Source organism: Coptis chinensis, chromosome 2 (assembly GCF_015680905.1).
Source record: "Coptis chinensis isolate HL-2020 chromosome 2, ASM1568090v1, whole genome shotgun sequence".
Classification (NCBI taxonomy): domain Eukaryota; kingdom Viridiplantae; phylum Streptophyta; class Magnoliopsida; order Ranunculales; family Ranunculaceae; genus Coptis; species Coptis chinensis.
In genome coordinates, this window is record NC_141457.1 from 69672967 (window position 1) to 69685772 (window position 12806).

The following is a 12806-nucleotide window of genomic DNA, read 5'->3' on the forward strand; positions in this document are numbered from 1 at the left end:
AGATGAAGTTTGTGAGTACCTTCTCTGAAAAACTCTCACGAGGCTATAACTCGTCCACTAGGGAATTCCTATTGGTTTAAGGCCTTATTGCATATGGTCAATGCAATCGTACTCAGCGAAACGAGATTAGTTAGAACTCCATTTTTGGTCACTTACTTTAATTTCTCATATTTGCTTGAAGACAAGCAAAATGCTGTTTGGGGGTGGTTTAATAAGAGCCCAAAACTGTAGTTTTAACTCCCTTAATAATATTACATTTAGACCAATTATGTGTATAATAAATAAAAGTTAGTACTGTTTACGTGCTTTTGTGTATTTCAGGTCTTTGAGTCAAATATGTGAAGAAATATGTCACTTTTGCAAGAGAAAGGAGCAAAGGTTGGTTGCTAAAAAGTTTTATGGTTAAAGCCCAAGTTTCAAGGAGAAACAGTCTTTTTAAAGCCTAGTCAGAGCTGAAAAATCAAAGTCAACGCGGGTAGAAAAAGAGCACAAAAGTAAACAGAACTTCCACAGGCCGTATCTTTGGAGTCATACCTCATAATTGGGCCTATTATATGTCAAAACGACCGTCTCGGAAAGGGTTTTCTAATGGTCTAACTCATGGTCCAATCAGAGTAGTAAAAGTGGACAGAAAGAGTGTTAAAGTAATTTTGTGCAGAGAAACTCTTTTTGGACATATGTAATTAGGTTGTGGGCTTGATTTCATAGCCAAAACATGGCTCCAAAGCATATGCATGAAATTGTAAACCTAAACCTCTCCTATATAAAGGGGTTTAAGATTAAACAAAACCTGGCTACTCCCCTCTTTAGTTTAGTTTTAAATTAAGGTTCTCTCTCTCTCTCCCTCTTTAGTTTAAGTTAGGTTTAGTTAATTAGTTTAGTTTGTAGCCTCCATTAGAACCTTTTAATAAAATATTTAGTTTATTCAATTCAATTACTTTTTCTTTACATTATGTCTACCTTTAATTATTTTGTTCATAATAGTCCCATGAATCAAACCTAAACTCCATTATTTTCTTTACATTAGATGGAGTTTGGATGAAGCTTTGAGAGGACTTGATTTGTTAGTATAGATTTGTTGTTTAGGATTTTAAGTTTAGGTTTTTCTTGACTTAGAGATAAGAAGAGTTTAACCTAAACTAGAGAATAGTGAGTTTGCCATGAGAATGGGAACAAGCTTTCTCTCATGTTAATTAGTCTATGACTAGAAATAGTATAAAATAATTAGGGATCATTAAAGGTCTAGTCTTTATATTTTAACCTTGTGTGAGAATATCTAGATTAGGGTTTTCTATACAAATCTGTGCTAGCATGTTAAGAAATTAAAAAGTGGATTTCAATCTCTCTTTAGCTTTCTCCATATTTGATTAATCTATATTTAATTACTTTAGTTAATATTAATATAAGATCAATTGATAGTATTATCTCGTAGTATAAATTCACATCCATAATTATTGCTCTCACCATTTGCTTCTTTGTGTTTGATTAATGGAATTCTGTTTAGTCTTGATAGATGAAGAGTGGAACGATTCCGTACTCTATATATTGCATAAATATATATGTGAGAGTAGGAAATAAAATAATTGTTACCGTAAGAATAAAGTTAGAGAAATCTTATTGAGTTTTTACAGGTTATCATGGAGGTTCGATTGAGTGATATACAGTTGGGTCGTTGGAATTGGGCATCAATGGTGTTGATTTATTGTAGTTTGGGTACTTGAAGTTCACCATTTGGAATGCAATTTGATGGGTGCAGTGGCAGTTAGTTCATGGGGTTCAAAATATGGATAAGGTGAGTGCTGGTACACTTTGGGTAGTTGTTCACCTTATTTGTTTGACGAAATGCTCCATAGATGGAAACGACAAATGATGGTAAAGGCATTTAATGATCTGTTTTTGACTTCCACTGGAATTTCTACTAGATAGTAGTATTGGTAATGGAAATTGTACTTTAGTAGCAATTCTTAAATTGATGGTGAATTGGTGCCTTTGAATGGAATTGGTTATGGTGCATGGTGTCGCATCGAACTTTTTGTTATTTTTCAGTTTATCGGGATTTTCGATGGTCATTTGTTTTCTTGTTTGGTTAGGCTGGGAGAATGGAAAACCAAAGTTGGCGATGTGATGGGTGGCGTGACGATGGGAGCCATTCTGTTAGATCCCAAAAGTCAGGGTCCTAGTACTAGTGAACTTGTTAAATGACCTACGATAAGATTTGATAACCCGGTGTGTAGTAATTGACATGATTGGGCGATGAATGTTTTAGGAATCTATTGATTGTTGTTTGTATAGTAGTTAGGGGGCATATCTCGATGTAGTAGGTTAACTCAATATTTTGAATAAAAAGGATGAAATCAAATGATTAGGAGTATGTTTCTCATGAAATGACACCGGTCTAGACTAATGATCCCATTCTATAAGTCTATAAGCACCGTATACATAGGCTTTGCGCTAAACATCAAATGATACTTTTTGTTGCCCAAAGGCTGGACCTATGCAGCCATTAGCCACTAGATGATGCAATATTATTAGGTTTCTTGTATTGTAGATCTCTAGCAATCTCTAATTATTAAAGTTGTAGGTGGGAATGATGATAAATTGATGGGGAAGAAGCAACGTCGAAAAGGAACCAACCGATCGAGGAAGAATACAAACGAAGTTATCACTGAGGCGAAAGAAAGTTCCAATGTGGAAGAGGCCAACGATAAGGCAGCAGAAGTGGAGGTCAAAGATGAACCAAAGTCATCTGTGAAAGATCTTATTGTTGACAAGGAACTATTACAGGTATGCTCAAAGTTTCACTGGATTGTTGCAACTCTGCATTTTATTGAGTGAATGTAGTTCTATGATTTCTTCCTTTGCTAGTAACATATTTTTTTGAATCTGAAATAGGCATTTAGGTTTTTTGATCGAAATCGTGTGGGCTACATCAAGGTACATTTCTATTCTTCTTCTTTTCTTTTGGTCATCTTCTCCTTAACATTTTTTTTTTTTGGCTCACTTTTCCTTGTCATCTCATGTCGGAGTATGAGTTTGTACATTTGTTACTGTGCTTGCTTTTGCAGGTGGAAGATATGAGGGTGATTCTTCATAACTTGGGGAAATTTATTTCTCACAGGGATGTCAAGGTATTTTTGTAATATCTAGTTTTCCAATTGGCTGTGGCTTTTGCCTTAAGAAATCGCTTCACTCTTCAAATTGTTTTATGGAACAGGAACTTGTGCAAAGTGCTCTGTTGGAAAGTAACACAAGAGATAATCGATATTGTATAATAAGCTTGTCGAGGTCATGATCGCAATCGATGTTTTGATTGAGGGTTACGGTGGGTGTTAACCAAGTTTTCTTTATTCTAGGTTGCTTTTACTCGGAGATATTTAGTTCGTTTAGAAAAGCTTGGGAATTGGAATTGTGTGTAAGACATTTTTTTTTGTTCCGCAACAAATTAAAAGTTACCTTTTCTTTTTGTTCTTTTTGTTATGTAGTTTGGAATTGATAATATGTTACGTAGTTTGTTTATTTGGGTAGGTCAAATTCACGGGTCAGAGGTTCGATTCATCGAGTTTATTAAATAAATAAAAAAACCTATTTTTTGCAAGTTGTGTACTAGAGTTATTTCACTACTAAGTACTTTACTATTTAATTTCGAATTTTCAATTGGATATATCAATTCAAGTGCTTTATCTAAATCTCTTTGGACATGTTCCCTTGTGGACTCACACAAGGTCTGCAATCCCCATCTCTTATTGACACGATTCGTCAGCATTAACCGAAAGTGCAAGAAGCCAAGAGCATTTCCTACATTAGTATCGGTATTCACGAGGTGCCAATCAAGTTTTTTTCGATCAAACCGCCAAGTTTAAGGATGTCTCATGTTTCATTGTTGACTCACAAGGTCTGCACTCCCCATCTCTCATTGATTGATTATTACACCGAGTGCATAAACAGGCAAAAGCTTTGATCCTCGTAGAGACTACCACTGGCATGGCTAGAGACTTGCTTTGTAAACTATAAACCGTGAGCATTCTTCGTCTGAGTAACAACACAGCTGGGAGTGCATATTTTCTACTCTGCAAGGAACCCAACATATATCGTGAGTGCTACCAGCGTTGCGTTAATTTGCTGATTTGTAGGAATTAGGAAACACTACTACAAAAAAGTCTTATGATAGCATGCGAAAAACGCTATGGTTCGTGTACCATAGCGTTTTCCTAAACGCTATTAATGACAGTGCTATGCTTTTATTGATAGCGTTTTATGAAAAAATGCTATGGAATTAATAGCATTTATTGACAAACGCTATTATATTTATAACGTTTTTTCTTTAGCGCTATGCATTTCAATAGCGTTTTCTTTATCGCTATCCCTATTTCAATAGTGTTTTTTCCTTAGCGCTATGCAGTTTAATAACGTTTTTCTTTATCGCTATCCCTATTTCAATAGCATTTTTTTCTAAAATGCTATACCTATTTTATGACGTTTTAGAGATCTATGCACATTTTCATATTCTAGTTTTAATTGATTTCAAAATTATAAATATCCATTAAAAAGAAATTCAATTGAATCTAGATGGATTTGAACCATCAACCTCTCACTATCATTGAGTGAGCGCTCTTCCCATTTTGAGCTTATAGATCCACCGAAAAGAAAATACTCTCAATGGATTTGAATGAAAAAGATAATCAGTACACTATTTACAATCTTAAAGATTACTTATCTATACGTTATTATTAAGTTATATATATGTTATTATGAAGTGTTGCTACATGTGATTATCAATATCGATCGAGATAACAAAATATAAGTTACATAAGGAACTAGTACATATGACGAAAACTCATCACATGTTGTAAGACGGTCTAGTAAATATGATCTTATATGCAAACGGCAGACTAGTTACATCTCAAAATTTACATAAGAAATAGTAAAAGAATCACTTTTCCAATCACGAGCACTCTTCCATCAATCTAAAGTAACCATTAAAACTAAATTTGACAACTGATACATTCAACCTTCCTTATGGTCATTATGGTAATTCCACACTAGTAGACATGATAACTCTGCACTAGGAGAACCATATATACCAATGAAAATATCTACTTACTAACCACAGTAACTTTTGAGGTTAACTAAGTACAAATTAAAACATTGTATACCTGGGTCCTTGTTAAACACCAAGGCAAAATTCAATTGAGCAACCGACCACTTGAGAGCGCTTATCTTTTGTTAGTGAACCCTTTCAAACTTCCGCACAAATCTCGTACTAAGAACAATATCTTGCAATATATTCCTCCCTGGAAATAAACATGCACAGAAAAATACAAGAAAATACTACTCTTGATATTGTTTACTTACAAAAGTCACTTTTAAAGCGACAAGCAGGCACATCATTCCCATAGATATTTACAACCTTCCTTTGGCAGGACCTGGCTTGGTCTTCATATTTCTCATAGAGTACGGGCACCGTGTGTAGCAAAACAAACACTACCCATATCAATTACAGCAAGTTAGATATACAAGAAAGCGCGAACAAAGAGAGACAGAGAGAGAGAGCGAGTGCAGCTTACACCTATATAGAACAAGGTCACAAAAACCTTAATTACCTGTGGACAAATGATGACGTCATCTATGATTATACACTTAACAACTAAACAAATGAAAGTAGTCTTTCCTCATATAGCGTCGGTGTATCATCCTTTTACTTACAAGTCCTTTCATTGTTTGTTTGAACTTTGAACATAAGAAATATACATTTTTGTAATTAGCATGTGGTCTTGGACTTTGGGAAGCTCACAAATACAATAATTAGCATCACGAATACAATAGTTAGCTTCATGAAATATAGTTGGGGACTTAGGGCTAATATATTGTTGATATCATGAAATATAGTTGTTGATGTCACGTGTTAACATCGACAGTCGCACGTGTTAACCACTCTATTGCGTTCCTTGCTAAAAACACAATTGAAGTTAGGGCAAACAATTACGGGAGGGAGGGGTTCAAACGCTATGCCCACAATTTTTATAGCGTTATTTTACAAATGGAATCAAACATGTGCTATCAATGGCCATTTTTCTAGTAGTGATGGTCTTCATCTCGATTGACTTGGTCTCGAACACGTTGAATTTTTGTGCCACGTGAAGTGTGCAAAATGTAACCATTAGATGCCAACTAGTCAATGTGGTAGCTGCAGGTGTGACAATTATTAGCTAACTCATAGTTGCATCAATACCTACATAGTGTATCAGTTGAATTTTAAATACATGTCTATGTCCTAACCTTTTCAACAACAAAATGTAATGAAAAAGTATGTTCTAACTTCGAAGTTATTGACACTGACTTTCTAACAAGGCAAAATGTGACAGTCTCTTTCCCCAGGGCCCAAACTATATAGTATATAGTATATAATATATATACAACAAAGAGAAGGTGAGCGAAAATGATTTCTTACTGAAGGGGAACCCAAGATTGCTCATTAGAGCTTTATTGCAAATTACAATGGCTACTGATGATGCAACTGAAAGAGCCAAAGCACCAATAACACCCATTTGGAATCTACTTGTTTCCACCATCTTTCTTGTATAAAAAGAAACCTGTTGTTTACATTAAACATGACTATTAATAAAATGACAAGTAAATATAGGAGCGGTACACACTTTCCATGCCATGTATTTATCTAAGGTTATCAAACATAGTAAGATGACCACCACAAAGACATCCTATTCAATCCGTCATAGGCGGACAAATCAAGGATATATAATGCTCGAGGCGATAAGGCGTAAAACTCAAGATATGATAAATCCAATCGAGCAGTAGGAGAATGGATTATTAAATCAATTCACTAATATTCTTATGTTAATTAATCTTAGAATGCATATTAAGTAAGTTGGGTGGTGGCCACCGAAAACTTCGTATGGATTTTCTGTCTTAATTATTTTCACTTTCGGTTGCCCTCAATTGCGATTGTAGATATATTTGAGTCATGAGTGAAAGCAATGTAAGTTTCAATATGTCAACATTCACGCTTGCATTCAACAATGAACAATCACTCACAATCATTCTCGTAAGCACCGAAGGCCAAAGTGTTATGGCCAAAATGCCTTCGGCCTCTGCAGCCACGCTCACTGACAATAATATGCAACCATGATCGTTTGTTGTGTTGATACCAGGAAGGGAAAAAACTAGCACTAACAATGTATAAAGTCTTTTGCCCTCTGTTGTGGCAGAACAAATATATACCTTTCTCGGAAAAAAGTTTCTTTTACTACTTTGTATGGTGAACAAAATCAGATTAATTAATCTCAACCTAAGCACTAACACAAAACTAGCAGTGTTGGATTCAATCCCTGAAAATAAACACAAAAAGTAGCAAGTCAAATCTAATTTGAAAGATTAAGTAAAATGAAGAATGGAAGTGGAAAGAAGAAGACGTGCGAGAACTATCAAGAAAGGGTGAAATACCTAGGAACGATTCTATTTCCCTGTCTCTTCAAGGAGGAAATCTGCATTTATATTTCTACCAGAATGTACTATCACTACCAATCAGTCTTAATGCATCGTCACATCTTTTATTAGAAACATACCATTTAATCATTAGAAGCTTCAAAATAGCATTTTCACCTCTTTCCCTAAAAAATCTCTCAGCAAAAGAGACTTCCCCACATCTGAAATACATGTTACATACCGCCAACGCACATTCTATCTCAAACCCAACAACAATCATAACTCAAAGATGCATCCAAGATCCCTAACTTCAACTCACTAATACTAGCACAACTGTCAATACAAAGCAAAAGCGAACTCATCAGGCACACCAAATTCAACACATTTCATTTTATAAATGTTTGCAAACAAAAAAATTAAAAACATCATATTGAATTGAAGAAAAAAAAAAGTACCTCAAATTCCAAAGATACCTTGTTTAAGCTAAGGCTACTCCTATAACTCCCAAATTGAAAACCCCAAAACGAAAAACAATTGGAATTTGTGCTCAAACAAATTAGAAAAGAGATAAATCGGACCCATATTACGGGTTCGCCTTCTTCCTCCTTCAAGCTCTCCTCCTCGACCTGGTTTAGATCGACACTAGATTGTTGTGTATTACGATGTGAGATACCGTCATTTCGAGAGAAGAGGTTAGGTTTCTGATTAGTGTGAGGCGGTGGGAATGATAATTGTTAAGTGTTTAACCAAATAATCCCAACTTTTACAAATTTTTTATTTCCTTTTTAATACGGCTGGGTTTGGAGGTGGTGGAAAACGGTGGTGTAGTGTATTCTCAATTTGGAATGAGCGAAAATTGGGATAAAAATAAGTACCGGGCTGAAAATTTGGATTTTTTGGATTTTCGTTTGAGTGGGCTTAAATTTGGGCCTACCGACAATAGCATTTGTTCCAAAAACGCAATCAATTATATAGCGCTAGGTCAACAAACGCTATCCCCAAATATTTCATAGCGTTTTTTTATAAGTGCTATTGAATGAATGCTATCTTAGTGCGTTTTTGTACTAGTGAAACCTCTTTAAGCATTATACAGGAAACCCCTTTGAGCGTTATAGTTCCTTCTGTTAATTCTCTAACACTCTCCCAAACTAATAACAGTTACAAGATTGCTGAGGACGGCAAACGATAATTGAACTATTGAATTTTTGTCTAGAATATTATCATCCCATGTCAGAAGATGAATTTTGATGAATTATAATCAACAATGTAAGGCGCTAAGCTAGTCCTAATGGCTTTGATGATGACTGCAGAGCTCAAATAGAGCTCTCAATGCTTGTTTCTTCACCACTTTCCCATAAACACCTCGACCCAACTTCATTGCTCTCTCTATTTCCACAATTCCGCCACCACCATTCTTCTTCAACACCTCTAACACCACTTTCAACACCCTCTCGTCCCCACCAACTGCCTGATTGATACTCTCTGCTATAGGGTCCATCGACGGTATCCACCTTCCCTACTTCCTCATCACCTTTTTTGATCTGAAAGATTCCGAATACAGACTCCAAAACAACGCTCTCAAGTAACCTTTTTCCTTGGTTTTCAACATCCATTTTCTCATTCCTTCCTTAGTTTGAACACCATATTACCATTATCTAAGCCAAACTCAAGAGCTAACTCAATCTCGTTCAACTCCTCTATACAACCAAACACCTCCTCAAACCTGCACCTCTTACAGTTACACATCTCATTTCGCTTCTTCAATGGCAACAACACGTCGAAATAAGCAAATGTTATCTCTTCTCCTGCCTTAACATCTCTTGAAGTATGGACTAGCACGTGATCACCAATATCCCAATTCCTTTTCAAAGTAAAGACATGGCCCCATATGCTGCTGGAACTAGCTTGCTGAATGGTTGGTTCCTTATGCTCGATCGAGACAAGAGCGATAGCGAATCAGCCATCTGTTTCTTTGAAAGAAAACATTCGGAATCAAGAACAATGGTTAGCACTAGGCATGGGCATATTGTAAATGAGGTTGGGAAGACATCAGAAGGTGAGGGGACTCAGGCTTCTTGGACTTTGACTCCTACCACCCTGGCATAACCCACAAATACCCACTAATGTGTGAACTTGAAACTGGTAACTACTAAAGCAAGCACAAACAATCATGAACAGTTGGTTTCTTTGAAGATGCAACAATGGATACTGATGTTAACAAAAATAAAACTAAACTTATGTGTAATTGAGATTCACAAAGCTTGTATGTGTAAAGTTGGTCAATTTTTTTTGTTTAGGCTTATAAGATGAGAAAGAGAGAAAAGAGAAACTCTTTTACAGAGAAAGAAAGTACCAGGAGGGAAAGAGTCGCGGTAATATTGAGAGAATAGGAGAGAGAGTCACAAATGAAGATATGGGAGAGAGAATAGGAGAGAGGGAATATGAGCAAGGTGTGGGGTTTTCTAAAACCCTTCGTGAGTATATTTCGTGAAATTTCACTTTTTTTGTTAAGTCCGTTTTACATATGTTCGTCTGTGAGCGGAGCTATATATATATATCTATCGGATAGGCTAGATGAACAGCCAATTTTCGGACAGCCATCAAACAGCCAACTTTGGACCGTTAGATCGTTAGATAATCACTGATATCAGAAACCAACCTTAAGCCTTAAGCACGATATTCCGATATTTTGATATTTCAAAAGATCACCTTTTTGTTCTCCAAAAACAAAAACTTACGCTACTGATTCAAACAAAACCCCAAATTACACCATTTCAAAATCAAAATCAAAATCAAACAACAAATTATTTAAACAAATCGGATTCAAATTCAAAATCAAACCCCAAATTATTTAAACAAATTGGATTAATCAAAATCAAACTCCTAATTATTCAACCGAAAAATTCATACAAATCAAACCCTCATTCAAATTTTGGACTAATTTCAAACCCCATTTTCAATTTAAGGTATGTTTCTTCATTATTTAAAAGTATTTTGTGTTATTAACTGGTTGTATGGTAATTTTATTAGGTTTTGTTTATTGGATGTTAATTTTTATATTTTAATTTTCCTGCAGCCGATTTTAACATTGTTTCTATTTTTTTTTTAATGTTATTGTTTTAGGGTTCCATAGTTATTACATGTCAGCTTAAATTATTTGATTTTACTATTCAGGTGATTTTACATTTGCATATATATATATATATATATATATATATATATTTTTTATTTTTCTTATACAGTAAAATTCGATCTATAAATGAGGTGTCCTATATCTGGAAGTTCAGTATTTCCTTAGTTGCAAGAGTAACTAAGTAAGACTTTTTCTATATTAATAAATAAGATACCGGTTTATCAAAATAAATAAATAAATCAAAAGTGGTTTTTATTTTTTGTTAATGGCTAGATTTATCTTGTACAGTTAAATGGCAAGATTTATCTGCGCAGTTTTGTTTAAAAAGAGCTTCTGTACCGTAATTAACTTGTCCACATATTATGGTTCCCTGGTTTCTAGTTGGAAGATGCTATGCACTCATGGTTTGGGATTCAGAGGGGTTTTCTAATTACAGTGATAATGTCATAGTGAAGATAATAATATTACGAATAAGTAATTACGGTAATAAAATGATATAATAGCCCAATCATATGGATGCATAGTATCTGTTACTTTGAATTTAGCATCTGTTTCCCTGAATGCAATATGACCCACCTCATTTTAGATGGAAACCTTTTTTGAGTTCTTTGTATAAGCTGCTTTCCTAAGTTGCTTTCTTTCATAGGTATACCAAACTCGCTGAGCAAAAAAATGTGTTTCAAACTAAAGCCAATTCAATAGAAGGCGGCACCATTATGGAAGATATGGTAACTCTCTTTAGTTTTTGTCTTCTAGTATGTTGTTTCCAAATCAGCCCTTTTGTGGAACATTTTTCTAATCCTTCCATAGCTAAGGAAGGTTCAAATCTCTGCAGTCAGTGGAGCTGCACATTTATACTGACTTTTTAAGAATTGTTCTGGAAATCTTCAATGCGATTCTCACATATGCACTCCCTCGAAATCCAGAGGTAATTACTGGTTTTGTTGCGACACACCTCGAGACAATTTTCAGTGTGTTCTCTTGATAATATATCCAATTCATATGCAGGTTGTGTATGCTATTATGCACCGACAAGAAGTCTTTCAGCCTTTCAAAAATCATCCATATAAGTGGTGGGTATTTGGTTAGTAGTTTGAATTTAGTATGTGTAAATCGTCGAAGAAGTATTATTTTGAGTAAAAGTTAGTATAATCTCTGTTTTATTTGGTATTTCATTTGTATTATGTTCTATGATTGTATATGTTTATTTTTACTTGTATGTGTTTGTTGCGTTTAGTCGCACTTTTGAATGGACGTAGCTTTTCAGAGCTTCTTTCACAGGTAGCTTGGAAATCTCAAGGGAGCTTGGAGGAGCTCTATTTGGAGAATAACGACATCTCTGAGTTTGGAAATCTCAAGGTAGCTTGGAAATCTCAAGGGAGCTTGGAGGAGCTCAATTTGGAGAATAACGACATCTCTGAGTTTGGAAATCTCAAGGTAGCTTGGAAATCTCAAGGGAGCTTGGAGGAACTTGGAAGTTAATGACTGTGGCTATGGTTGGTGATGGCATCAATGACTCTCCAGCACTAGTTGCTGCTGAAGTTGGAATGGCAATAGGAGCATGTACAGACATCGCCATCGAGGCAGCTGACATTGTTCTCATACAAAGCAACTTAGAGGATGTGATAACTGTCATTGACCTCTCTAGAAAAACCTTCTCTCGCATTCGTCTAAACTACATTTGGGCTTTGGGTTACAATCTTCTAGGCATACCAATTGCCGCAGGGGATCTTTGGTAGTTGGGCATGGTTGCCTTGTGTTTTCAAGTTGGTAGTTGGTTTCTGTCTAAACTACATTTGGGCTATGGTAGTTGGGCATGGTTGCCTTGTGTTTTCAAGTTGGTTTCTGTTGGTCTTTCTATATACATATTCCGTATGTAATAAAGTTGGTTTCTGTTGGTCTTCATTTGTTACTATATAGAAAGTTCCCTCTCAACATACAAACATAGTTTACCGAAAATTCTGACAGCCATATAAAACTCTAACAGCCAAAATAACTGAAAGCCATATAAACATCGGTCATATATAGAGAATATAGTTCATGTGAACTCTGTTTACATACAAGTAACTAAAACAAGGCAAACTTTTGACAGAGTTAAAACTCCGACAGAGTTCACCGAAAATAACTAAAAAACAAAGCAAAATTCTGACAGAGTTTACCGAAAATGCTAATTAAAACTCTGACAAAGTTCACCGAAAGCAACTGAAACAAGGCAAAATTCTGACAGAGTTCA

At 35.3% G+C, this 12806-nt stretch overlaps 1 protein-coding gene and 1 long non-coding RNA gene across 5 annotated transcripts; both read left to right on the plus strand.

Moving 5' to 3' along the window:
• Nucleotides 1–952: 952 nt before the first annotated feature.
• Nucleotides 953–3456, plus strand: LOC147517461 (protein SHORT ROOT IN SALT MEDIUM 1-like). Its single transcript, XM_086594684.1, has 5 exons — nt 953–1792; nt 2582–2784; nt 2893–2934; nt 3066–3128; nt 3215–3456. Exons 2-5 carry the CDS (start codon nt 2602–2604, stop codon nt 3290–3292), a joined length of 366 nt encoding a protein of 121 aa, XP_086450810.1. The 5' UTR covers nt 953–1792; nt 2582–2601; the 3' UTR covers nt 3293–3456.
• Nucleotides 3457–10113: 6657 nt separating this feature from the next.
• Nucleotides 10114–12478, plus strand: LOC147517462 (uncharacterized). 4 transcript variants are annotated; one of them, XR_015213882.1, is made up of 5 exons: nt 10114–10406; nt 11220–11301; nt 11409–11501; nt 11582–11646; nt 11841–12478. It is a non-coding gene; the product is annotated as an uncharacterized LOC147517462 (long non-coding RNA). The 4 variants fall into 4 exon arrangements; XR_015213883.1 differs by having other exon boundaries at nt 10141–10406; nt 11384–11501; XR_015213881.1 differs by having other exon boundaries at nt 10141–10406; nt 11220–11501.
• The last annotated feature ends 328 nt before the right edge of the window (nt 12479–12806 follow it).